We start from the raw sequence: 24861 nt of genomic DNA, 5'->3' as shown, positions 1-24861 counted from the left end.
TGGATTTTTTCAAAATGGCTCATACTTCTGGTCACATGTACACTTCACCCAACTTTATCTTAATGGAACCTTTTTTTTCCCCCAAAACCCAAACGCTTTAAAAGGAAAACTACTCTTACACGCATTTGTACAGAAGTTAATTCAGTTATTTATATAGTCAAAGATATCTATGGCAAAATGCCCTTGAACTGTAATACACAGGTGGTCTACTGAGCAGTGCTCCAGCTATTATTGTACATGTAACACAAGAGTAGCACCAAATCCTCAGTGTAGAAGTTTCTGAGAGTAACTGTGAGTAACTTACCGATGACCGTTTCATCCTGAGTGGGCAGCTCTTTGGTAGCTTCCAGTGTCTCAGCTTTCTCTGATGTCATTCCTTCACACTTGGGTTCTCTCTTCTCAACACTGGCATCTGTTTGGGATTCTTCTGCTTTTGCTGTTTCTTGATGGATTTTCCCTCCTACCTCCAGATCCTTCATAGAGTCCTTTGCAGAGGTATTCTGTGAGGTCATGGGCTTGCATTTTAATTCTGATTTCTCTTCAACCTTTTTACCTGATTTGGGCTTACTCAGTAATGGCTGTTGCTTTCCATTTTGAGGTGTAGGTTCATTTTGCTTATCAACCATTGTCATTTCTTGATTTGGATCAGTGCTAATGTTTTTAGGACTCTGTTGAAGTTTCAATTTGTCAGGCAGCTCTTTGACTCTTTCCACTTCTGCTGTTGTGGAGGGTGGGGATTTTACTTTGGGATCGTTTAAGTTTCCTTCCTTGGTCTTCTCAATCTTTTCTTTCACTTCAGTCATATGTACATTGATGGATATCCTGCAGAGCAAACAGTTGACATTTTATGCGGATGACTATCCTTGCTTTTGGGGAGGGGAAGAAAAATCTGTAGCTCCAAATCACAGATTTCTACAGCATTAAAAAAATCAAATTGTACCAATCCTTTTAGAAAATACAACACTAAGGGAAAAGCACCATAAAGTATGCTGGTGTGTGTCCTCATCTGTGTGTATGTCTGCTTTCTGCTGAACACAAGATGTCTCACACTGAAAAGTGTTAATCCCACATTTGAAAGCTTACCCGCTTTATGTGACTATTACAGTTGGTCTAATAAAATGCCACTAGTCTGGGCTGAGAGGGGGTAGTGATTCATTTCACAAATACAGGCTGATCATCTAAATGGCTGACTGGTCATATGGTTCTACGAATCCAGAGGTTTGCATCCATTCCAGTCCTCTTCCATCTGGCTGACCTGCACACTCAGACATCTGTGCTTGTGTCTTCTGATGGGACATCATTTTTTTCATTGCGTTCTGTTAAAAATGTAACTTCCATAAACTCTCATTCCATCAATACTATTTTCTTGCCATTCTAGGTACTGCAAAAGTTTAATATTTTTTTCCTCTTCTGTTACCTAAGAAGAGTATGTGTTAAAACCAATTGCCTATGCTCCTAAAACCCAAAGACATTCATGTGACAATTTTTGAGTCAACTGTTACTGCTCCAGCTGTCATGAACAGTCTGATTTCAGGGAGGCTGAATGGAAAATTGTGAAGTTGTAAAGCAAATTTTATACAACAGCAAGTAAAGAAAATTTCCGATGTCTGGGAAAGAACATAACTCATTTTCACAAAACTTACTGCTTCTTTTGGTGCAGCAATGTTGCTACAAAAGATGTTAGAAAATGCTACTGCTTTCACATAACAAGATTCTGAAGTGTCCCATTTTCAGCAACTTTAACACCATTGTGTTATGCTATGAATCTAAGCTGCACTCAAATGAGCCATCAGAGCAGCTCCAAGCAAACACTTCCACTGCTATGTGGTAAAGTCTGAACTCGGCAGGACTCATTACTCCAAGCAGGGAAACACAATGTCCTCCTGACACTTCTGCGTGGGCTTACAGACCTCATTGAAAGTTGCATTCATTTTAGAGAAGCATTCACCACCCTCATGTGCCTCCACAAAAAAAAAACAACAGGTTTCCTGTGCAGGAAGGCTGCAGATTCCCTCCCCAGACCAATGTCTTTAGGGCTCATAAACCCCCTGTCCTACCCAAACCAACCAGCTGCTTCAGAACCTACTGCCTCTGCTCAAGTTCACCACCACAATCAACGAGCACCGACTTCCACAGCTAACAGCAGCTGTTCCCCCACTGCTTCCCAAACACCTTGGGCCATCCTCCGCGCACAGAAAAAGCAGAGCCTCCTAGGCAGCGCTCTGTGGGCAACTGGGATAGACTCAGAGCACAGCACCTACAACTACCAACCAGAGCCTAAATCCCACAGGGAAAACACAAGGGAGTCCGTGAGTCCCTCTGGGTTTAGTGGCATTACAACAACCAGTTTGGAGGTAATGTTGCCTATAAACTCTTGTTCCTGAATGCTTGCAAAGAAGCCACAACGGTGAAGGATTCTATGCTCTAATGCCACATCCTGACACTACCTCTTAGGAGAAAAATATCCGTGTGACAAAAGTAATGCCATGTTCTTATCTGGGCTTCAGACACCAGTTTGTATACATGAACAATGGGGAAATTCCACACTCAAAGTGGCATATATACATATTTATGTGCATGTGTGAGTGTGTGTATCACCTCACCCCCACATTCACATCTATAAACAGCTCTAGAGCCACCAGCCCAGACAGAGAAGGTATGGCAGTAAAAATTTGCCACAGCATTTCCATCTGTTGGGGTTTGGTTGGTAGCGTTTTTGGTTGTGGAATTTGGGTGTGGTGTTTTTTGTTGGTTTGATGTTCTTTTCTGAAAAGATGTTATTTGGTTGGGTTATGGTTTGGTTTGGTTTTGTGGGTTTTTTTGTTGTGTTGTTGGTTTTTTTTTGTTAAATACATAGAATTAAAATCAAATCCTAAATAAATAGTTCAAAATAAAATGGACTATGAAAGGTATATTACTAACACCTTTATGAGGAAAAGATTGCGGTAATAGAGATTGTTAATAAATGATCATTAAAGGTCATACCTTTAAGTGACCAAGGCATATAAAACCCATAAAAACAATGAGGGCAGCAAACACAACAAGTAGTTTAGTTTTGGCATATACTACCAAATACCTCAAATTCCTTTCACCCCCATGGCTATAGAAACAGGAAACCAATGAGTGGTTTATAAATGTCCAAATACTTGAGCTCTACTAGGGTGGTCACCTTTATCTCTAATACACAGGAACACCGATCATATAAAAAAATCTCCCATACACCTAAGCACTCACTGGCTTCATGGGAATTTACACTGGACCCTTGCTGCTTTGATTTTTTTGCCTTAACCATTTGTAAGGTGTCATCACTCTTATCCTAGCATGGCTGGATCCCCTGGATCATGTCTCGGCAGGAGCTGCCTCCTTTAGATCTGGCTTCCTTTTTTTCCTTCTAGCACATGAAATGGTTTCAGATCACACAGAAAGCTACCAACAAGGCCATTACCTGGTATGTGTCACTTCACACCCTGTGTCAGATATAGCCTGAGATGTGGAGGGCACAGCTTCCCAGGATGCCACACTCGAAAATGAAGGTCTGTTTTCATCCTCTCCAAGTTTCTGATGAACAAGCTGTCTGTGGCACTCATCTAGGTCCACATCGTGTGCTTTAGCAGGAACATTCTGGTTGCCCACATGATCTTGATTTATGAAGGGAAGACCGTTGTGTTGATTCAAATCTTTGACACCAAGTTCCATTTGCTGCTGACAGCTCTTAGAGCTGTGTGTTTTGCCAGCACCTTCTACTACTTGCTGCTGTGCTGTTCTCTCCTTAACTTGGAGTTTGGAGTCAGTTTTGTGGGTTTCAACACTAGAAACGTTCACCATCTCACATGCTCCCTTGTTGTCATCCAGTTTTTTCCTACTTTTTGTCTCTGAATAAAATAAGCCATTAATAAACTATCCTTGATAAAAGTGACAACAAAACAGAGAGGGAATAACGTAACTCACCACTCAAAGTGACCTACAGAGTTACACATCTGAAAAGGTACCAAGAAATTCCCCAAAAGGTTTAAAATCCTTACATCAACAAGCTTGAGACAGCCACTATTAATGCTCATGGCTTAATCAGAGGTTTAATTCTCTGTTGGATTTCCAGCACTGTTACAGATTGAATATGGATTTCCATTAAGCAAGCAAAAAAAAAAAACAACTGCAGAGCTCAAGCTCACTGCACCTACAATCTGAAATCACTCTGCAGGCAAATACAATGGGTAGCTCTGGCACTGAAGACCCATCCAGGACCCTCCTCACCCTGATACACCCTCTATTTGCTTAGAGGGCAGAGACAGAGTGAGCAAGACTCCAAGGGATGTCTTGAGGCAGTGCCTCTTGGGTTTTCCTCAAAAAGACAAGAAGGCAGTGCCCTGACAGATGCGTCCTAAACAGGAATCTAGCTCTGACATGGCAATGAAACTTGCTGATCAAGAAAGGATATTCCCAGGGCCAACATACCCCTTTTTCAGAGACTGGAGGAGGGAGGGCTGGTTCAGATTTGTTAAGGGGAAAGAATTTATTAGGTTTGCTATATGATACTGCCACTACCTTCATGGTATCTCTGAATGACTACTGCTCTCAGTTTAGCTCATTGTAATTACAAAGCAAAACAACCACAAAACTATACACACAAAGGTGCTGCTTTTAATGTCTTGATTTTCCAGCATTTTGTGGCAATTGATCCAGGGGACAATCATCTTTGAGCAGATGAGAACAATTCTGTTTTCCCAGTACTGGTCAACAAAGGTAGTTATATTTGAGTAATTCAGGTAGTGGGAAATAGCAGGCTATTAACTTCCAGATTGTCTGCTACACATTGAAGAGTCAAAGCTTGAGCATGCCTGGAGTAATACATACCTTCCAGAGGCTTCTTGCTTTCAGTTTGGGTTCCTCTGTTATTAAGCACATGCTTAGGTTTTGCACCACTCTCCTCAGGCTTATCTTTGGCCTAAAAAGGTAGGGGAACACAAAAATAGTAGTTATGGCCAAGAGTGTTTATTTCCCACTAGGTTCCTCCAGCTGTGTAGGTATTCAGACTCTGTAAAAGGATATCAACACCTCTGATTTTCTGAATTTTTGGTTACTATTGTGTTTACTCCCTTTTCCCAACCTCTCCCCACTTTTTCATACAGGCATACTTCTGAAACAAGACGACATAGAAAACTACATTAGCTCACTGCTTTCCGAAATTTTGCCTGTCAGGATTTCCCTCCTGTCATATTTACTCATATGCATTAAAAACCATTATATATAAAACATGAGAGAGATTAGAAGAAGAAATTATACGCTATTTCTGTTGCTTTTTCATCAGTGACTGAAAGATAAGAAATGTCTCTGAAGATACTGTTTGTCTCAACGCATCTGAAGATTCATGGTTTCAACTATGAAACAGGTAATGTCAAAAAAGAGACTCTGGCTTTATGGCAATTCTTGTACATGTACTTGACATTACATGTTTCACCTCTGACATGGTTAAAGCCAGACTTACTGTCTTTCAGAAATCGATTTTGATTTTTAATCAAATGTTTTCCTCCAATTAAGAAAGCACAGAGGAGGGATATTTTGTAATAGCCCCACTAAACACACAGCAATACACTTGAAACAAAATTAAAGAACTAGTATTTAGCAAAAAAAAAAAAAGCATTACACGAAAATAGGAACAGGCTTAACATATTTCTTGGCTGGTATATAGTTAAAAATCCAGTAATAAGCAGTCCCCTATCCTTATTTGTACAAGCAAATAAGTAACATTTAAAACATTTCTGCAGACAACTGATTACAAGACTGCTGCAAAGCAGCCCCTTCATTTGTTAGTAAAAGTACTTTAGGATCTGATGCTTCAATCATATAGATCCCACAGAGCCCCCCAATTTCCCCTTCCCAGAAAACAGGACACCCAAAAAGTGGTAAAAAAGTCATTACCATTTTTATTACAGCTCTAAGCAAACCTGCAACAATAACCAGGGGGAACATTATTCCTGCAGAAACCTACGTGCAAATAAAGCCTCAGATAACTGAATGTCTAATGCTGGTGGGTTTTTTCCATCTGTTTGTCAAAAGCTAGAGGTTTGGATCCTGTGAGCTCAGCTCATAGTCTTGCATTAATTTGACTCCAACCCCACGAAACTTCTTCCATAAGCATGCCTATGGCATCCCTGGAATGCTGTCATACCATCAACAAACAGCTTCACCCAGCAATGAAAACATCACCTACCCATTCCCATCCCCATACTGGGTAACGCTGCATGAAGCCAAGTCTGTGACAAGCAGCACACTGTTACAAAGCAGCTGAGGTTGGAACACACAAACAAGCAGGTAGCAGATTCTGCTCATGTGCAACCCCCATGCAACTGTGGAGCTCTTTGGACATGTCTGTATCGCTATCACAGAACAGGCTGCAAAAGCCTGACCAAAGTTAGCACATGGCTTGGTGCAAGCTGATTTGTTTTTAAATTCACCCATGCTCTGCTCCACATTACTCCAGCTCAGTCACATACATACACTACTACCTCATTAATTCAAGCCTAGTTCAAATACCACTCAGCAGCCTGATATATCTTTAGTTCTAATAATAACTGACCATATTTTCAATTTCAGAAACTGTTCATGACCAGAAACAAAAAAAAAAAAAAGGAGAAAAAGGAGAAAAGAAAATAGAAGTAGTAACTTGTATTACAAAATGAGTTAGCCATAAAACTCTCCACTTGTCCAATACGCATTGCCTGTTCTACAGCTGAGGCAGTGGTTAGAGCCTGGGACACAGACCTCCAGCCCATCCTAGTCTATCAGGTCACCAACGGCAGGTCATTTCACCTATGGCTATCCCCCTGTCCATAAAACCTGGATGAATGTCTGATCTCCTTCAGCCTCCTTTTTTGCAAACACAGATGAAGAGGCAGTGCTAGGTTGACAGGTAATCCTGACAGCATGCTAGAAACGCATGTGAAACATTCCTCTAGTATCCCTCACGCCACCTCCATTTAAATCCCTTCTTACTGGTCTTCTCATTTAGAAATTGGCAGTCTGGAAACAAAATTAGTCATCTTTACGCTCCTCTTCACCTGGCCACACTGTGCACTGGCAGCTCAGCTCAAGGTGTAAACCCTGTAAAGGGCTCGCTTTGTTTCCAGGCAGAGACTTGTAACAATGCAGCTTTAACCAAAAACATACCAAAATTTTTCAGATCTTCAAAAATCTAGAACTGAAATTGAACTGCAGGTAGAAGCTATCATCGCTACCCAGAACTAAGATAGATACCTAATGTATGATTTACAGTTCTCAACAATAACTGAAACTCTATAAATTCTTTTGTCTCGTAACAGTCTAACTCACTTGTCAGCCTCTAGCCCTTAAAAAGGGAGACAAGGGAAGCAGCACTCAAAGCCTGAAAAGATTTGCAAGCATCTAGCATTGCCCTATTCTTGTAAAAGTTTAGGTGTACCTTCCACCAAAATATTTTACAGTTTTGGTGAAAAACACTTGGATTAAGATACAAATGGACATTTGCATTTAAGCCAAGTTCTCCTTACTCCAATCAGCTCTACATAGAAGGAGATTCTTGGAATGAACAAACCTATTCCAACTCTTGCAGTTTCCTCTCACCTTCTTCCTACTGCAGGATACAAGCCATAGTGAAAACTGAAAACTCCCATTAGCTAAATCTAATTCCAGAAGGCCATAACTTTTAAAAGCTACATTAATCAACTCCAAAACACTGTACCAACTATGTACCAGTCTTGCCTGTTCCTCCCTCACTGTCCTCAATAATTAAGAAACTTTCAGGAACTGATGTCTAGGAACTTGCAAACACAAGAACTATTTGATTTGAGAAGTGAACAATGTCGATGGAGTTGATAAAGTCAAAGTTTCATCATGAAGATGTAGCTAAAGACAACTTGGATGTCTAAGGACATATAAATCAGCTCTGTAATATGACCGTAAGTCAGCATAGGTTTTAGTAACTGGTGTTATGTTCAGAACTCATGATCAATCAAGCAAATAGAAGCTTGTTCCAACAAAAGATGCTTCCAGTATGTTACTTACACTTTTCACTAAGGCTTCAATTCAGTCACTAATTTGAATGACATTGATGATCTTCAATCACTGGTAGAAGCTGAATTTCCCTTTACAGTAACAATCTACTCATACTTGTTACACGATTGCCTGGAGCACTTTGGGAACCTCAGACATCAAAGCATGCTTTTGAGCCTTGGTCTCTGCCTTCAGAGCCTTGCAATTCACAGGTCACAGCAGTACTCTGTAACAGGATACTGAAAGGAAAACCTGAACTATTATGTTGCACAAGGAGCCAGCAGGAGAGCCTAAAGCCCTACTACAGCACAAAGCAAAATGTGAAGAACAGCAAAACAAAACCAACCTCAACAAGGATTTCCAGCAGACTCCCCTTCTTCCAGGGCACAGTGCCTTTGAGAATAAAATCCACTACTTTAGAATTTTTTAATACTTCTTCTACAAATGTAATAACTTTATCCAGTGTATCAACCCTTTTCTCTATTTTTGCCAGCCTCTCCTTATGCTTTGAGGCATCTAGCTGGGCAGCTTTTACCAATTTCAACACTTCTGCGCATACACTGTGGATGTCAGTCTGGAGAGTACTGTCCGATACTTTTAGGCCTATTTTCACTGCATCTGTCTCATCAGGAGGTGCTTGGGACACTGTTAGCTTGTTAATGCCTTTTTCTATGTCATCAATGCCTTTGTTAATTCGCTGCAGTTTGCCTGTTAGATCTTCTTGAAAATGCAACAGTTTGTCCATCTTTTCATTCAAGAGGTTCAGTTTTTTGTCCATCAAACTTAAATTGTTCACTTTTGTAGGCTGTAACTTTGTCAGGGCATTTCCTTCTGCAAGGTCCGAGCTACTCACAGACATTTTGTCCAGACAGCAGGATGTCAGATAGATTAGGCTGGCTTTTCATTAACCATAAATTAGAAAATGAAGATCTGAAAGTTCATCTTCTTTAGCTATTCCTGCACCAGACATCCTCACTTACTGGAGTCGCTAGAGTGTATCATGAGATAGGTACTGCACTAAAGATTTATTTCTGTGTTATCTGTTTCTTCCCGCATGCTTGCGAAGATGGAAGTAATTTGGCACCAGGGTGTATTTTCTTGGGCCTCCTTGACGTCACAAAACCATTTAAAATTCTTTCTCGAGAGGCTGTTGATAGGCAAGCATCTAACAACTGCCAGTGCCTGAGCAAACCTCTGAAGGGAGAGGATTGTTCTTATGACCAGTTTTAGTTCTGTGATAGTGAAAAGAACTTGCTAGAGTGTTTCTTGTCATTAAATAGGAAAAATGAAAAAGTAAATCTGGTGACCTTGTGCTAAGGCTTGGAAGAATTCAGCTTTGCAGCATGAATGCAGAGGACTCAGGACAGACAGAGTGTGCTCTTTAGGTTGGCTGGCACTTGAATTTAAAAATAGAGTACAATGACAAGGATCTGAAATGCGTATCTAACACCAGCACGTTTTTGTCAACTGAAACGTCTAAAATTAAATATTTCACCCAGCCTATAAAAATTAAAAGAGTAAAAAAAATCTTCATGAAGGCACAACAGAATTAGTCTATTAGCCACAAAATTATTAAATCATAAATATTAAAGGATTTTGTTACTCTTTCACTTCTAAACCCCAGCATGTCTGCTACAGAAATCAGTCACTGCAGAACAGAAAGGTAGTCACTTGCACTGCCTTGTCTGCCCCAGCTCTGATCACTTCAAAACCATTAATGAATGCATCCATAAAACAGAACAGAATAACAGACACTTCCAAAGGGGATGAACTGTGGCATTAAGAGATAAAGCAATTTGTCCCATCCCAGACACGACAATGTCTAGTTCCTCTTTTCACTGCTGTATGAATGTGGAGCAAGGCAGGGAAAGGATGGGGAAAACCCTGCTGCAGCAGTCTTCGTGCAACATAACATACCATATCAAAACCATGGGCTTTGAGATACAGGACGTCCCTTTGAGATACAGAACGTCCCTTTGCCTCAATCCTTTCTTCATTTTCTAGAACAGACGTATGAGAAGAAAGTGATGTTCTTGGAATGAACTTGTATGAAATAGGATGTTCTAGAAATTAAAATCCTACCTCTACACACTGCAGAGCAGTAGCAACATTAAAATTACCCTCTCAAGATGTTAAATTCTTGCCACTTCTGTAAGAAAATGGTTTTTTACCTTTACAACTAAAAAAAACAAAGTAATGGTTTTATGTCTACCAAGGCCAACAAGTAAGTGTAACCAACTTCTGTGACATTTAGAGGCCAGTAACTGGCTTTCCAGAATATCAAAATCTTTGAGACCTGGACTGTTCATCACCTTGAAGTGATGTTGATGGTTGAATACCATGCAATGACTTTAAAAGAAAATTCAGGTTGTGAAAGCTGATGAGAGTCAGCTCCCTGATCAAAAAATGTTTTAAAGTCACTGGTATTTTCACAGTGGTCTGCGATAGTATGGCATAAGTGTTATGATATCACATATAATCTTATTTCAATAATCAGCATACAATGCAGTAAAATATACAGCTCTATCTTGAAAGTATAGGACATTGACAACGAAAACTTTGCATTGCTACTAATACATTTAAATAATCAGTAATAAACAAATGCTTTTAAGTAATTAATTATTTCAAGTCTACAAACATGCCTAATGATAAATAAAACAACCAACATTTTTATTAAATCGAGAGTACCGGCTGAATGTTGCCCTCTTAGGACAAAAAGAAGGCAGATTCATTAGATTGTTATATTTAAAGTCAGGCAACTTGCAGCAAATATTTTAATAAGGAAACCTATCCAAACAAAGTCATGTGCAATTGCGTACTTGGAACTTCAGTTTCCACCACCAGTGTGCTATTACAGGCACAGCATGCATGGTCATGAAACAATGCAAGTATAATAGAAGTGCACAAGTGGCCTCTGTGTGTATTTGTGGGCAAATGGGAGTCTCTGGAAATCTGGAACCAGCTTCTTATTCATTTCACAATTGAGAGCAAAAAGCATTAATGTTGCCCCACTGTTATTCACCAGTGTGTAATTCATGTAACTGATGATTTAGTCCTACTCACATACCATGGACACTAATGGTAAGTGCTATTGCTATGTAAAAAAAAACAACAACAAAACCAACGAAACAAAGGGGACTCTCTGAATTTGTATTGTGACTGCAGCTTGAGGGTGCAGTCCATCTCCTCCTCCTTCAGACTTGGCCACATGCACAGTGTATTCCAGCTATATGGAATGGTGTTCACCACCTAATACCTACTCACACAGTACACTGAGATGTATAAGATAATGCACTATGTAGAATTCTTGCTACATGCAGCAAATAATACTTGCTAGTGTGTCTGATATACATATAGGGAAGATACATCCCAGACTGCCTCCTGCTCAGATACAGCCATTCAACTTGTAACACTACTTACATGATACTGTCCATCCATGAGCAACTACAAAATTATGGGTGGGATGCGGTATAAAGAAAGAGGCCTCATTTGGCCCATAGTGGGAAGTTTTAAACATCTGTCACACAGTTGTTAAGGTCACTTTTTCTTTTTTCTTCTAATTCCTTCCTCCTCTCTCTTCCCTGTAGAACTGCTGGCAAACACAGAACGAAAGAACAGCTCCAACAGATCTAGCTGATTGTTTTGTTTTCAGGATGATAATATGTTTCAGTACTGGAAAAAATCTTTTCTTCTTTTTGCTTTGAATTACAATAGAAGGCAATTTTTGTTCAGAACATTAATCTGGTGCCCAAAGTTTGCATCTTGCTTGAGCAGTATGAGGAGAGCATTCAGTTCCATCGACAGTCTCAAGCCTTTGAATACTTAGCAAAAAAATAGGAGAAAAATTCCTTAATTGCTTGACTCTGTATTACAGATCACAGTATAACCACCCTTAGACATCAAAAGAAATACAGTAGCAAAAGCAATAGCCTATTATATTCACTTTTTTTTTTTTTGCCAGGAGCTATTGCTTATAATGACATTGTGCAGTTACATATTGCAAAACACATGTTGCTTCATCTTCAGCATCCCTGAAATCACTTCTGAAGAACGTGAAGTCTTGTATGAGCTCAAATACCAGTGAATCTGGCAGGAGCTCTGTAGATTGCTGTGTTATCACTGGCAAAACAAACTGGTGATCCATGAGACTTCATCATAGTCTGGATGTAATTTAAAGTTTCTGATGCTAATTGGTCTCCTGTGGATTTCTGCTTGTTTCTTTCAGGTAACAAAAAACCCAAGCACCTTGATGTGGAGCATGCAGGCAACTGCCTCCATTCCAAGAAGAGATAAACTGCAATTAACTTCTTGGATACCTTTAAAATCTCCAAGGTATCAAGTATCCCAGGAGTGCCAGAGAAAAGGAACACAGACCCTGGAGAACCAGAACGACAAGTGACTTTGAACCAGTGATGCCAAAGAGACTTCTATTCTCAAGGGGGAAATGAGAGTTTATTCTTCTTTGGCTTCAATGCCATGTATACTCTTGCAGTGACAAAAGAGAGATGTCAGAAAACAAGAGAAAAATTCACATTCAACACAAGGAACCGATGATATGGTAGTTCAGTTCTGATCCCTCCTTCCTACCTCTGACCCAAAGGAAGGAAAAAACCAAAGATTTGGGGTGAATAAAAATATGAAAAAAAAAACAAACAAAAGATCTACAGCATGTACTAATGTACTAAACAAGAAATGTCACAGAGGTTAAAAAATAGGTAAGTGAAAAAATAACCTTTCATATGGCCTAAACAAACCCAAAGCTTAATAGAAAACTTGAGGGCTTTGGGAGAACTTTGCAGTGACTGCAATGCACAAAGTTCTAAGAAGATGAAGAATTCCATGTGGTGAAACATCAGGAGCTTACATAAAGGAAAAAAAAACAAACAGCAGATAAACTCAGAATGATCTGGCTGCACCTGCTGGACACTACTCAGGCTAAAAGTATCTTTTAAGTATTTAGAAAACAGCTATCAACCTTTTCAAGTTACATTGGAAATCGACTCATTGCTGCAGCTCATTAACATGAGCTTTTTAGTTTCCCCCCAGCAAATTAAAGGGTAACTAGACTTTTCTAGGGTACCTGAACTTTTGAAAAATTAAGCCCTACACTACTGAGTAATTTCTCATGAACAGCATGGTTCCTAGACATAGAAAAGGTAATAAATCATGTCCACAGAGTAATGGTGCAGCTACAGAACAATTCTAATGAGAAATGGCAAGCACTGAAATGGATATTGGCTCTAATTTAGAGGAATAACTTCCAAGGGCAAGATATGCCATGCAGTCTGGATAAGTCTATCCAGTCCAACACTTCAGTCTCCTGCTGAGATCAGATCTTACTAGGAACTGGCCTATGCCTGCTTTAGAAGGACGAGAACCTGACATTTAACACATCACTCATTTCGACCTTGGTTGAAACTCACCTGCACAATAAAAGGGGCTATAAGGCACTCTCAGTCTCCCCAGCTGACCATGGCAGGATACATTTCAGTATTACCTACCTTACACAGCACAACATCACTGTAGGACCAGATCATCTCAATCTTAACAATCACTATATGAACTTTTTCACCCTTTTTCTATATATTTAATGACAGAAAACTTAAACCCAGTAAGTTATGAAACACTCCTGCAAGTCCTGACTTCTTCCTCCCCTTCTATTTTATTCTTTTCCAAACAGCTGATTCTAAGGATAATGCTCCCAGGCAGTGGCACTGAGCTAAGGATAGGTTAATGAATCTGAGATCATGTGTAGTATTGTAATGCATCTCTGTCAAGCAGCTGACAGCAGATACTTTAACAGATCAATTGTGACATTTCATTTACATCAAAGTGATGAGATTTCTAGATAACACTGTTTACCATTTGTCTACATGGCTTAACAGGAACCTTTAAGTCCTTCCTCCAGGTTACTTTGCCTCTCAGGAGGCCAAGAGAGCACCTGTTGCCCGTCCACAATCATTCACTCCACCTCAAGCCTGTCACTCACAGAAACGACATCAAGAAGCTGTCTCAATACTTTTAATCTCAACTCTTTCAATTTTTATTTCTTTTTTGTTTTTAACCCAAGCACCCTCCCACTCCTCCACAGCCTCCAACAAAGACTCCTCTGGAAACTGAATAGAAAAATCATTTTGCTCACTCTGCTTTCCCTGAAATTCAGTGATCTTACAACTAATGCAGTAAGTTCCTTGTATAAAGCCTGCTGATTTCAAAAGTCAGCCACAAAAGCTACCGTTGGATTCAAGAAGCTCCAGCTCCTCATTTACAAGATGCTCTCTCACTACTACTAGGAGCTCAGCAGAGAACACTAAGGAACCTTTTACACCTGCCAAAAGCTCTTATCTCTACAGCAGTTTGCTCAGGTAGATGCAATTGTAAATCAGTTGGCATCTGCCATAATGCAGAAGAGTAGCCTTGGCTGTGTTGTAATGCCAATAGGAATGAAATCAGTAAAATCAAATTCTTGTCACTGAAGTGATGCAATAGGCCTCTCAGTAGAAATATATACAGATCTGTTGCAGAAGGAAGGGATATTTCTAAAAAGGCTACTTTTCAGAAAAACCCCAAACTTTACATAATCCAGAGTTTGCTCCAAAACACACTGGAACTAGCACGATTGTCCCTGCTGACTTGAAACAGGACTGGCTTCAAACCAAACCCTTCAGAAAAGGCTCTCCTGTGCCAGCAACATGTTTTTGTTTGAGAAGATGAAAATACCAAAGTGCTCTGTGCTTTGCGCCGTCTTGTTCCCTTTTTGCTTCAGAAAATCTTTTCAGCTTCAAGTTTGAAAAATCCCCACAAAAATGAGCATGCAGAGCTGTACTAACATGTTCATTTGTAACCATTGTTTCCAATTTCCCCATTCTAAATACCACGAATAACAGCTGCTGTAAGAATATATTTGGCTTTTTTCTTTGCTCCCTCACTTATGTTTCCAAAGTTACAAGGCAATAACACCATTCCTTCAGCTACCCTTCTGCCCTTCACAGTCACTCACTGAAATATGATCATTTTCAGTACAATTTTGCACTACATTGATTCAAGTGTTTGAAAGGTAAAACATTTTACTCAAATGCTGGCAACTCAAATCATGGCACTGGAATTAAGGAAACGTTCACAGACAGTCACATGAGCAGCAGCCTCCAGCGACTCACACACACACTTGGGAACTTTTCCAATTGCAAAATCAGTCACTGCCATCATTTCAGGCCTCATGCAAGCTGGACTCTCAGCTATTGGTTTTTATTTTCCCCTCACATTTTCAGTGGACAGTTGCCATTGCAGCACAACAAATACCAAGTACTATGCTCACTGTTCCCTGCTAGTAACAGTCTTTACAGGACTATAAAAAATAAAAACAAAAAAACATTTTTAAGTCAGAATACTCCTTGACATTGCTATTCCCCACTAATAACCAGAACACTGTATTAAGGAAATTCTAGATGAAGTAAATAGTCATCTGTCCTACAATAAAGCCTGTTATGTGCTATATTCACCTGCTGATTTAGATCTCTGACATTTTGCTTTGACGTCATTCACAAACACAGGAATAACTTCAACCATTCAGGCTTAGTATCAACACAAACTCTGCTTGGAAAAGGACTCAGAGTAAAAGAGTTTGTGTACAAGAGCTGGTGGTTTTGCAAACTCTTCTCAGTAATCAAATACTCAGAGAAGTCACTTGCACTTGTTTAGGTGAATGTTTAAATGTCTGTCAAAAAACTGCACCCACTTCAGATATGCAAAAGATCTCCATCTATATGGATGATCTCCAGCTATATTTATAATGGTTTTCATCAAGTTGGAAGAAAGATGCAGGACTTGAAAAAAAAAGAATGCCATTACCAGAAAAGCTTGTCTAAAAGAAAATTTTACCACATGCCAGTGGAATTGCAGAAAGCAGCTAAAAACAGGCACAAAGCTGTCCACAACAAGGAATGAGAAGGCAATTTTTAAAAGTCTATCTCTCTAAAGCAAACAGTTGGGTGTGAATTAGAAGCCTTGCATTAGGACCCCAGTCATATGACTAAGCACAGTGATCCTTCTTTTCCATCTGAAGTTGGTATCTTAGTACAAATCTCTAGTAAAAATAGAAATCCAGAGGATGCTTGGTGCAGCCATTTCCACTCACAGAACAGTAACTCCTAGGGCTTCTCTGCAGAGCTTCTATCAGAACTCAGGAAGCTTTGCTTCTGAACCACCTTGCTACCCTAAATCAACAGCCAAAAGACTCCAGAGTGTTAATTTTAAATAACCATACTGAAGGTTCTCTGCATGCAGAAAAAGCTCCAGAATTGAAAATACAAACCCATCAATTTTGCAGTTCTGCTATTCAGTGAGTGATAAATTAATCTCCAGACGCACTGTAGAGACAGCTGTGGTATAAACCCAGACAGACTGATTATAAGCACTCCACTAAAAAAGCCCAGCACCAAGTCCTGGCATCGTAAAGCAAAAATCACTCAGAGAAAAGTAAGAAAATAATACTGTTGATAAAAGAGCCAGGATATACATGGTTTGGATTTCATATCAGGTGACATCAGGGGTATTTTGTCACTGAAGAGTAGTAAGGCAGTGCCAGCCACATGTACATCAAGATCTTCTGAACGTGAGAAGTTAGGAAAGTAGTTAAAATGCTGGGCTGAATGCCAGAAAAGACTGAAGAAATATTCTGCAGAGGTAAGCAAGATACAATTGGCAAGAATATCCACATACAGTCCATGAAAATGGGGAACAAAGAGCTCCCTGGCTCTTGTTCAGCCACAAAAGCAGGAACATGAAAACTTTGCAAAAGTTTCTCTGAAATGAATCTAGTGAAGAAAAGATCTGATGAAATTCTGCATTGGCCATCACCCACTGAAAAGTGAACTGGAAAAAGTTCAAGGCCCCTCAGTACAGAATGGCAGCTTTCTACCTGGCTTACCGAGACAAACAATCACTGACAGCCACAGTAAGAACTTCCTCACAGAACAGGGTGACCCAGTCAGCCATTTGGCAACTTGCACCAATGTTTTCAGGCCTTAAGACTGATAATTCTGCATAAAACAAACCCAGGAACAAGGTCAGTCCATGATCAAATCTGCAGCAACCTGTTCTTTTTACAGCAAGAGCAGCCAAGGAAAAAGCAATTCAAGCTGTACCAATTCCGCAAAGTGGTGCTGAGAATTAAGGAGGACCCTGAAGCTGAAGCTCCCCACACCACGCTTCTGGGGGACTTCAGCTGGAACTGGGAAGAGGAACCTACCAAGAAAACATCCAGAACAAAGCTATTTATACAAAAGGGGCATTTCTTTTAAATTCTGCCCAGCCCCAGACAATGCCACCGAGCATGCAATGAGAGTGCTGGAAAGAATCAGGTCCCTGAAAAGAAGCATTCAGGACTTAAGTCAGAAGCATACGTAAGTAAGTTTGATGAGCCAGAAAGCACATGTACTGCTCAAACCTAACACTAAAATGAGGACACAAATGAAAGGTGAGCCACAAATATAAAGACAACAGCAGGAGGACCTGCTAGCTCTTGCTGTCACAACTCAGCCCGGGGAGAAGGTGTAAACAAACCTGTTTGTAATGTCAGAGACTATATATAGCTTACTATTCTAGTTTCTGGGATATGAACTGACTGAGAGGATACTCAGCAGAATATATTTAGACCGCAAACCACTATATACTGGTGCAAAATTTAAAGCAGTGCATATGACGTCTTTCTCTTGAGTTCCCACAAAGCCTGGGAAGACAATATTAACAATCAAGATGCTCAGAAATTTTCCAGCCCTGCATTTTATTAAAACTCCCAATCCTTTAAAATAGCTTATTACTTCCACTGATATATTTTTTTATTGTTCAGGTTGTCTGCCTTTCTGCTAGCTCTCCGGAGCAGCCTGTTCTTAGCCTGCCAAAGCTCTGGACCCACCGATGGCAGTTTGGGCCTCTGCAGTATGCAGCCTGCCCCAGAGCCTGGGATCCCAGATCTGTCTGCTGAGTAGAGGAGTGAATCCCCAGGTAAATGCCAAAGCTGTTCAGCTCACGGGAAGGAAAAGCTTGAAGAAGTACAGGCAACTTGGTCTTCAGGCACATGTTAGAACAGTCCTATGACTGCCTCTCCTAACAAAGAGTCGAATTAATATGAAAAACACAAAAAAACCTCATCTGTAGCTACAGGTATGAACTATGCCCTTCACAGACCATCTGAGCAGTACCAAACTTCCAAGTGACTTGTAAAAACACTCAGGCCACTGTTTACAGAGCTGCCCACTGTTAGAGGAGTCCGCCCATAACACCAGGATCAGCTGAGCCAGCCACTTACATGAGTACAAGCAACCAGATCATCAAGTACTATACCGGAAAGAGACTGTGGTCAACAAACATGCAAACAACACGTTCCACACTGCAACCACTGACATCAGAAGTGTATACACTCACCAGCTCCTGCTGGAATAGGCTCAAACCCACCTTACAGGCTCCCACTCCACATGGGAGAAGGGAGCTCTCACTAGGGTTAATATTAAACTTACAGATTAGACCAATTCTCATCAATTTTAGTAAGAACTGCACACAAGGTCCAAGACACTATTTATCATTATATGCTTCTCTACTGGTCTTACCCTGCAAAAGCATCATTCCTTTTATAATGTTACATGAATTTCAGTGCTAACTTTATGAACAAAACAAAGAATGATTTTCCAAGACATAAACATAACAGGTGTGGCAAACTGGCTGGAGTGATGCAATCCAATGCAAGACATACAAAACAAAGTTATTTTTGATTCTTAGCTCACTGTGGACTAAGAAAGCCAATAAATCAAACTAAATCTAACACAGCTTTTACCTGTGGGTGACCTTAAAGTGTTGTCAGAAGAGAAGCAGCATTATCACTAGTTTTACAGAAAGGGAAATTGAAGCAATGCATACAAAAGAATTACTAAGTCACCCAGCAGATCAATTACAGAGAAACAAGATACTCTGAATCTCATTATAGCTTTCATATTACAACAAAATACTAACTGATCTCACAAAGCCAAGCCACAGAATACCATGTAGACAGATAACTGAGACATGACTAGGGAAAAAAAAAAATGGAAAAAAAACCCTGGCTCATTTGCTAAAGCTACCTTCTGTAGTCCTTCTTGAAATATAGAATCATAGAATCATAGAATTGTTAGGGTTGGAAAGGACCTTAAGATCATCTAGTTCCAACCCCCCTGCCGTGGGCAGGGACACCTTACACTAAATCATATCACCCAAGATATCCTTCATTTGCACTCCTCCAGCAAAAAGCAGAAGAGCAAAAAAGCCTATTTCAGGCTTTAATCTGGCTTTAATATCTTTAACGAAAACCTGAACATCAACAATTTAAACACATCATCTGTTTAGCACAAACAACAGTTTAGTAGTATATTAAAATTAATAGACCAAAATGTTTTTCTGCTATACTGCCATAAATTGACAATAAATCATGTGGCCACAAGGGTATGAAACATTGCTAGTCTGCTGTTTCTTATGTGATAAATTATAACAAAAAAATAATGTTGTACTCTTGGCTATATTTAAATCCAGTACATGACATGACATTAGATGAATTTAAGGCTTTGGAACAATATCCTGCTTCTTGAAATTAGTAGAAATTTCGTCCTTTTCTTCAGCTGGGCCAGAATTGGGTTTATTACTGTTGGCTTAGTTCATCTACTCCACTGGCCCTTTAAAGGACAAAGATGATTACAAATATACACTACTGTTGAAGAAAATACATATGGAAATACTTTATTCAAAATTTTGAAAGTGAATGGTCTTAAAACGACAATCTGATACACTCTCATTTAAAATACAATTCCTACAGCTTTTTTTTTTTATTACTTAAACACTATTATATCCACATGGCATTCTGTCTTTTCAGCAACTCAAAAAGTAGGCAAATGCAAACAAACCAAAGAAAAGAGAAATCACATTTCCCCAGACTTCCTACCACTGTAGCAACTGAAACTTAACTCCAAATGCATGTTTAAAACACAGTGTGGTTTGATGAATAGCTTACAGTAGTAGAAAAGTAGATTCCTATTCCTGTTCCACCAGTGACGTCTCTATGCCTCTTTCCTCTTACACAGTTTGCGGTCAATGGTTAAGCTTTCAGACTCATTCTCTTTCATTCTGTTTCCTCAGACCCTTGCACAATGGGGTTCTGACCACACAACTTTAATTCTTAGCCAAGAGCACACATTTCAGGTGCTGAGTGCCCACTGCTCTAGTCAATCACACTGCTTTTACCACAAATCAAATGGCTTATGCAGAATTTGGCTCTTTATTAAATCAACTCAGCCCAACAGTTCATATTCTTAAAACTCTCAGACATAGGACAACTAAAGTAAGAAGCTGTAAGAATCAACCTCCACATAATTCAAATGACTGTCTGACATCCTATACTACAAATACACCACTTAGAATAGAAGTTTTAATATGCCAAGGCTCTCACAAAAAATAAATTTGTTTATAAAGGCAAAGCCTTCACTCATCATTTCAGAAACACCTCTGACATCGACAGGAGCTTTGCAAGCCAAGAGACTACTCAACCTGGCCAAGAACGTCAGACACATATAGCTCTTTTCAAAAGTCACAGAAAACAATACTGCACCATCTACAAAGTTTTTACTTCCTAAGTAGGCTCACAACAAAACACTACGGAGTCCCTTACCGTAAACCTCTTTACGTAATCAGAAACACAAAATCCTCCCATGCTCAAACGAAGGGACCTGTGCAGGGAAGATTCTTGATATAAAGTTCCCATCCTGTTTGGCTTGTACAGAGGTCACCCAGGTACCCTGCAGCCTTTTACTGAGTAAAGCTGCACAGGCTCCCTGGATCTTGCTAGAATTCTGCTTGTGTGATAAACCAGGCATTTCATCTTATCTAACACTGCACCAGGCATTTCAATAATTTCACTTTCTTATCAGCAGTACTAAGCTCTATCTATATCCCAGCAGCTCACTTCCTGAACCAGTGATAACAGCTACTGTAAGGTGTGGAAACAATGGGAGACCACAGCCGAGCCTCTTGAGTCACTAAGAGTCCCTTCTTGCATTTCTCTGTTCCTTTGCTTATTTTTGCTTAGTTTAACTTTGCTTTAGTTGTAACTCAGGGACAGCGTGTTTGCTTCAGCCAAGCACTGACAAGACTGTCATTCATTTGACTGTTCTTTTTTTCAGTGACACTGACTATTGCTGTACAATGTTTGCCTTAACATAACATGATTATTTTAAATCTCTTTTATTTCCAATTTCTTCAGCATAGGAACAGAGGGACCAAAAGAATGAACAAAAAAGGACAAATATTCATCCTCCACCAGAAGTCACATACCCATTTATGCCTTGAAGCACTGTTTCTACAGCCTGATGCTAGGCACACTGAGCCATTTACTTCAGTTTGTAAAATACCTTTCAATCAAACAGAAGTCTTCACACAACTCTCCTACAAAGTCCATCCAGGGGTTCACATATATGCCTACACTGAGAATCTTCTAATGTTTTTTCTACCTAAGAAGCAAGCATACTGTATCTAAATAATGTCCCTCCACATGCATTTGGTCCTCAACTAATGAATTCCTTTTTATTTTGCCCTGTGTAAAATACATATCATCTTGGAGTTCTTACCTAAATGATCATGTCAGTGGAACAGAAATATACAAAGACAACAGATACCAAGAGGCTGGACGATCTAAGAAGGAAACCAAGTTCTGGAGATGTAGATGCAAAACAGCTTTTCATCTGTGCTGTGCATTCCTGTCCCACTTTGCCAACAAGCTGCAGTAGAATTAGCCATTTGATTACTAGCTACAGCTGATCTAACATTAACATGAATCACATCAGGTGTGGGTACACAAAATGACAGCCATTCACTAGGGACCAGAGGCCTCTGAGCAGCTGGACCAGCACTTCAGACAGCAGTATGTGGGCTAAGCATGGGCCATGTCTTCACTGCATAAATCAAAACCAAAAGCGTGTTTCACTACAAGATGAGTGCACATGCACTCTCCCCTAAAATAATCAAGGGAGCAATGGAGGTAAGATACTGTACCTTTATCATTATGGTCTAAGGGAGTCAGGTCCAGAGGTGTGGGTATAGATCTGGCTAGCCCTCTCACAGTTAAAATGAGTGCTCTGTTTCCACTTGGGTTTGTTCTGCAAGATAACTAATATGCTGTTAAAAAAAAAAAAACAAACAAAACAATGTGAGTACACACAAAACCAGTGAGTTAAGGTGAATGAGAACCTCTTACAGGGCAAAAGCCAGCGAGAAGATGGCCATGCTTGCTGTGCTGCAGGTATTTCCTACTGCCTGGCATGGAATATTTTTCAGGCCATTCACCAAACAACTTAAAAGACTAGGGGTGGCCTGGTGGTACAGGGGGATTTGACGGTAGCTCATAGAGGTGAGAGCTCTACCAAGAGGTTAGCAGTCTAACGTCCTGGTAAAGGGACACAGGCCACGTTAAGCTGCCCAAGACATTACACGTAGACCTCCACAAATGTGAGGCCAGTCTCAACTGCCAGACTTCTGCCTAATTTCTGACTCCACCTCTGTGCCTTGGTTTTTCAACTGTAAAGGAGTTAAACTCTCCCTAGCCCACAGAACATTTTCAGAGCCTTACAATCTATTATTACTAGATTACTATTATATCCCTCTTTTAAAAGGTAAACCCAGTCCATAAACTCTAGATCACTGTCCCAAAAATTTTAAGATGCATCAGCTAGCTCCATAGAATGGTGCAGGAAAACTGGTGTCTCCCAGGCATTAAGCAATGAGACTGCTGCTGAGCCATTTTGCCTGGACAGGGTAAAACACCTGGATGCTTTCTGGCAGCAGCTGCAGCAGTATTCCTGGCATTTGCACAAGGAACACTATCCAACCACTCTCAGCTGGAGAGGAGACTATCCACAGGGGCATCAAGCTCTTGAACTCAGCTGTAAGCTTTTATTAACGTGTAACTTGATTGTATGAATTAGATAACCCTAGTCCAGATCCTATGAAAACAACAAATATTACTCCTGTTCAAAAGGTGTAGTGCTTAACAAATGAGTCAGGAGATACTTTTTTGCCCTCCCTGAGTCTGGGTATTGTTAATACATTTGTGTCTTACTCCAATAGCACAAATAATTATGTTGTTACTCCAGGTTTAATAAAGAGACTCTATTACTCAATCTGGCAGCAAAGGCATGTACATCATGTAAGCACCATGCTACAGGGGAAAGCTTGCATGACAAAGAGAATCCTTTAGGAAATTTGACAAGCACTCCAGAACAAGCAATGCTTAGCCTGCAACCTTCCATTATCAGATCTAAATACAGGACTGTAGTGTAAGACAACACCTTCCTGCAGTATTTTTATTAATTAGTATTAAGAATATAATTATCATGATTATGAGCTTCACTGACTGCTTTTTCTCCATTTTAACATCAGAGAAAAATAAAATCGGAGCTTTTCTCTCCCCCACTTTAATTTCATATCTTACAATGCCCATTCTGGACTGTGTTTTCTTCAGAAGAGTATTAAAATCAACAGATCAGGAGCAACTATATAACATCCAATCCACAACAAGGAAATAGTTTCCTTTCTAGAAAGTTAAATGTATTGCTGTGGACAGAAAACAGGCAATGGACATGGGACTACATTTTCTTTAGTACCAAGGAAAAGCCTATTTGATTTTACAGACAAGTCAAAATAGAGTTTGGTGCCTTGCCCTATAATACTAAGAGCTAGAACCAACGAAAGTGCTTCTTTTGAGTAGAGGTAACGAGTCCAGGCTTTGCAGATTTCACAGGACATTATTTAATTACAGAGTAAATGCAAAGTTTTTCAAAAAATCATGAAATCTAGCATCCAAAAAATTACATAAAGATCAAGGTTACTAATTCAGCTTTTAGAGCAACTCTTTGAATCTGCTGTGCTTAAACTCCAAAACTCCTCCTTCAAACCAAAAGAGGTGTTTGACAGCTAGATCAGCTCATTCAAAGACCAAGAAAAGGAAAAAGGTAATATTAAGAGGCTAGCTGTTATTACTAGCTTGCCCAGCCTGCTGCTGACAATTATGCCAAGTCCTTGCATAAATACAGAGCAAAATGAAGGGGCTTAGCATTCTTGGGGTGATCTCTCTCATCGCCCAACATCAGCCTCTGTGAATTGACAGGAGGTACACTCCACAAGCACATTCCATTTTTAGAGAATTTATAATCTAAACAACATTCCTTTGCTGAAATTGTTAATACAGAGAATTAACATTCCTGAGAATAAGTAAGGAGAAGCTTTAGTCCCCTGGCACATTACTTTCAAACACACTTAAAAGTTAATAAATTACTTAAGTATTTTAGATCCTTTTGTCACCAGTGATCAGAGACAGGGAGCTAGTAACACTGATGTCACCCAGTTTAACTCATGACTATGCCCAAAACATCTAACTGAAGATTCACAGTTCTCTTTGAAAAGGGATTTCCAAATTCTACCAATAACTTACCCTTTCATTATGCTTCCATCCATGCAACAAGCTAGAACTGAATGCCAGCATACAGTAGTGCTCCAGTGAAATGCAGACAGAATTAGCAGGCAGGGTATTGATACCAGAAATGCTCAAGTCCCTTTCTATATCTGATCAATATTCAGGAGTCTGTGAAGACTTTGATTGACAAGGCATTTCTAGGAGCAGTCAATTCCTGGTTGTCCCTGTGCCAGTATCAGCGCATTTCTAGAGCTGCTCCACTCACAATGGATTAGTATTAAAGGCCAGGTCTGAAAGCTTCCCCACCCTCCCCACCTCATTAATATTCAGTCTATAAATCCCATTTACACAGGAAC

At 39.9% G+C, this 24861-nt stretch overlaps 1 protein-coding gene across 5 annotated transcripts in view; it reads right to left on the bottom strand.

Moving 5' to 3' along the window:
- The window catches only part of MYLK3 (myosin light chain kinase 3), a 54708-nt gene that overhangs the window by 13406 nt on the left and 16441 nt on the right, over nt 1–24861 (bottom strand). Inside the window, exons 1-4 of one of the 5 annotated variants that reach the window (XM_057401108.1) lie at nt 22090–22181; nt 4852–4942; nt 3446–3872; nt 305–822 (exon numbers count right to left, since the gene is read on the bottom strand). In XM_057401108.1, coding sequence (XP_057257091.1) covers nt 305–822; nt 3446–3872; nt 4852–4942; nt 22090–22098 — 1045 coding nt within the window. In that variant the 5' untranslated portion in view covers nt 22099–22181. Of the gene's footprint in view, nt 1–304; nt 823–3445; nt 3873–4851; nt 4943–5916; nt 6035–8371; nt 9043–20710; nt 20868–22089; nt 22182–24861 lie in introns of those variants that run through there. The other 4 variants (XM_057401104.1, XM_057401103.1, XM_057401105.1 and 1 more) reach the window with 4 other exon arrangements.

Source organism: Pezoporus wallicus, unplaced genomic scaffold (genome assembly GCF_028554395.1).
Source record: "Pezoporus wallicus isolate ANWC-B61680 ecotype Strahan unplaced genomic scaffold, APGP_CSIRO_Pwel_v1 contig_13541, whole genome shotgun sequence".
Classification (NCBI taxonomy): Eukaryota; Metazoa; Chordata; class Aves; order Psittaciformes; family Psittacidae; genus Pezoporus; species Pezoporus wallicus.
The sequence above is the reverse complement of the archived record's forward strand: the minus strand, read 5'-3'. Positions and strand labels throughout refer to the sequence as shown.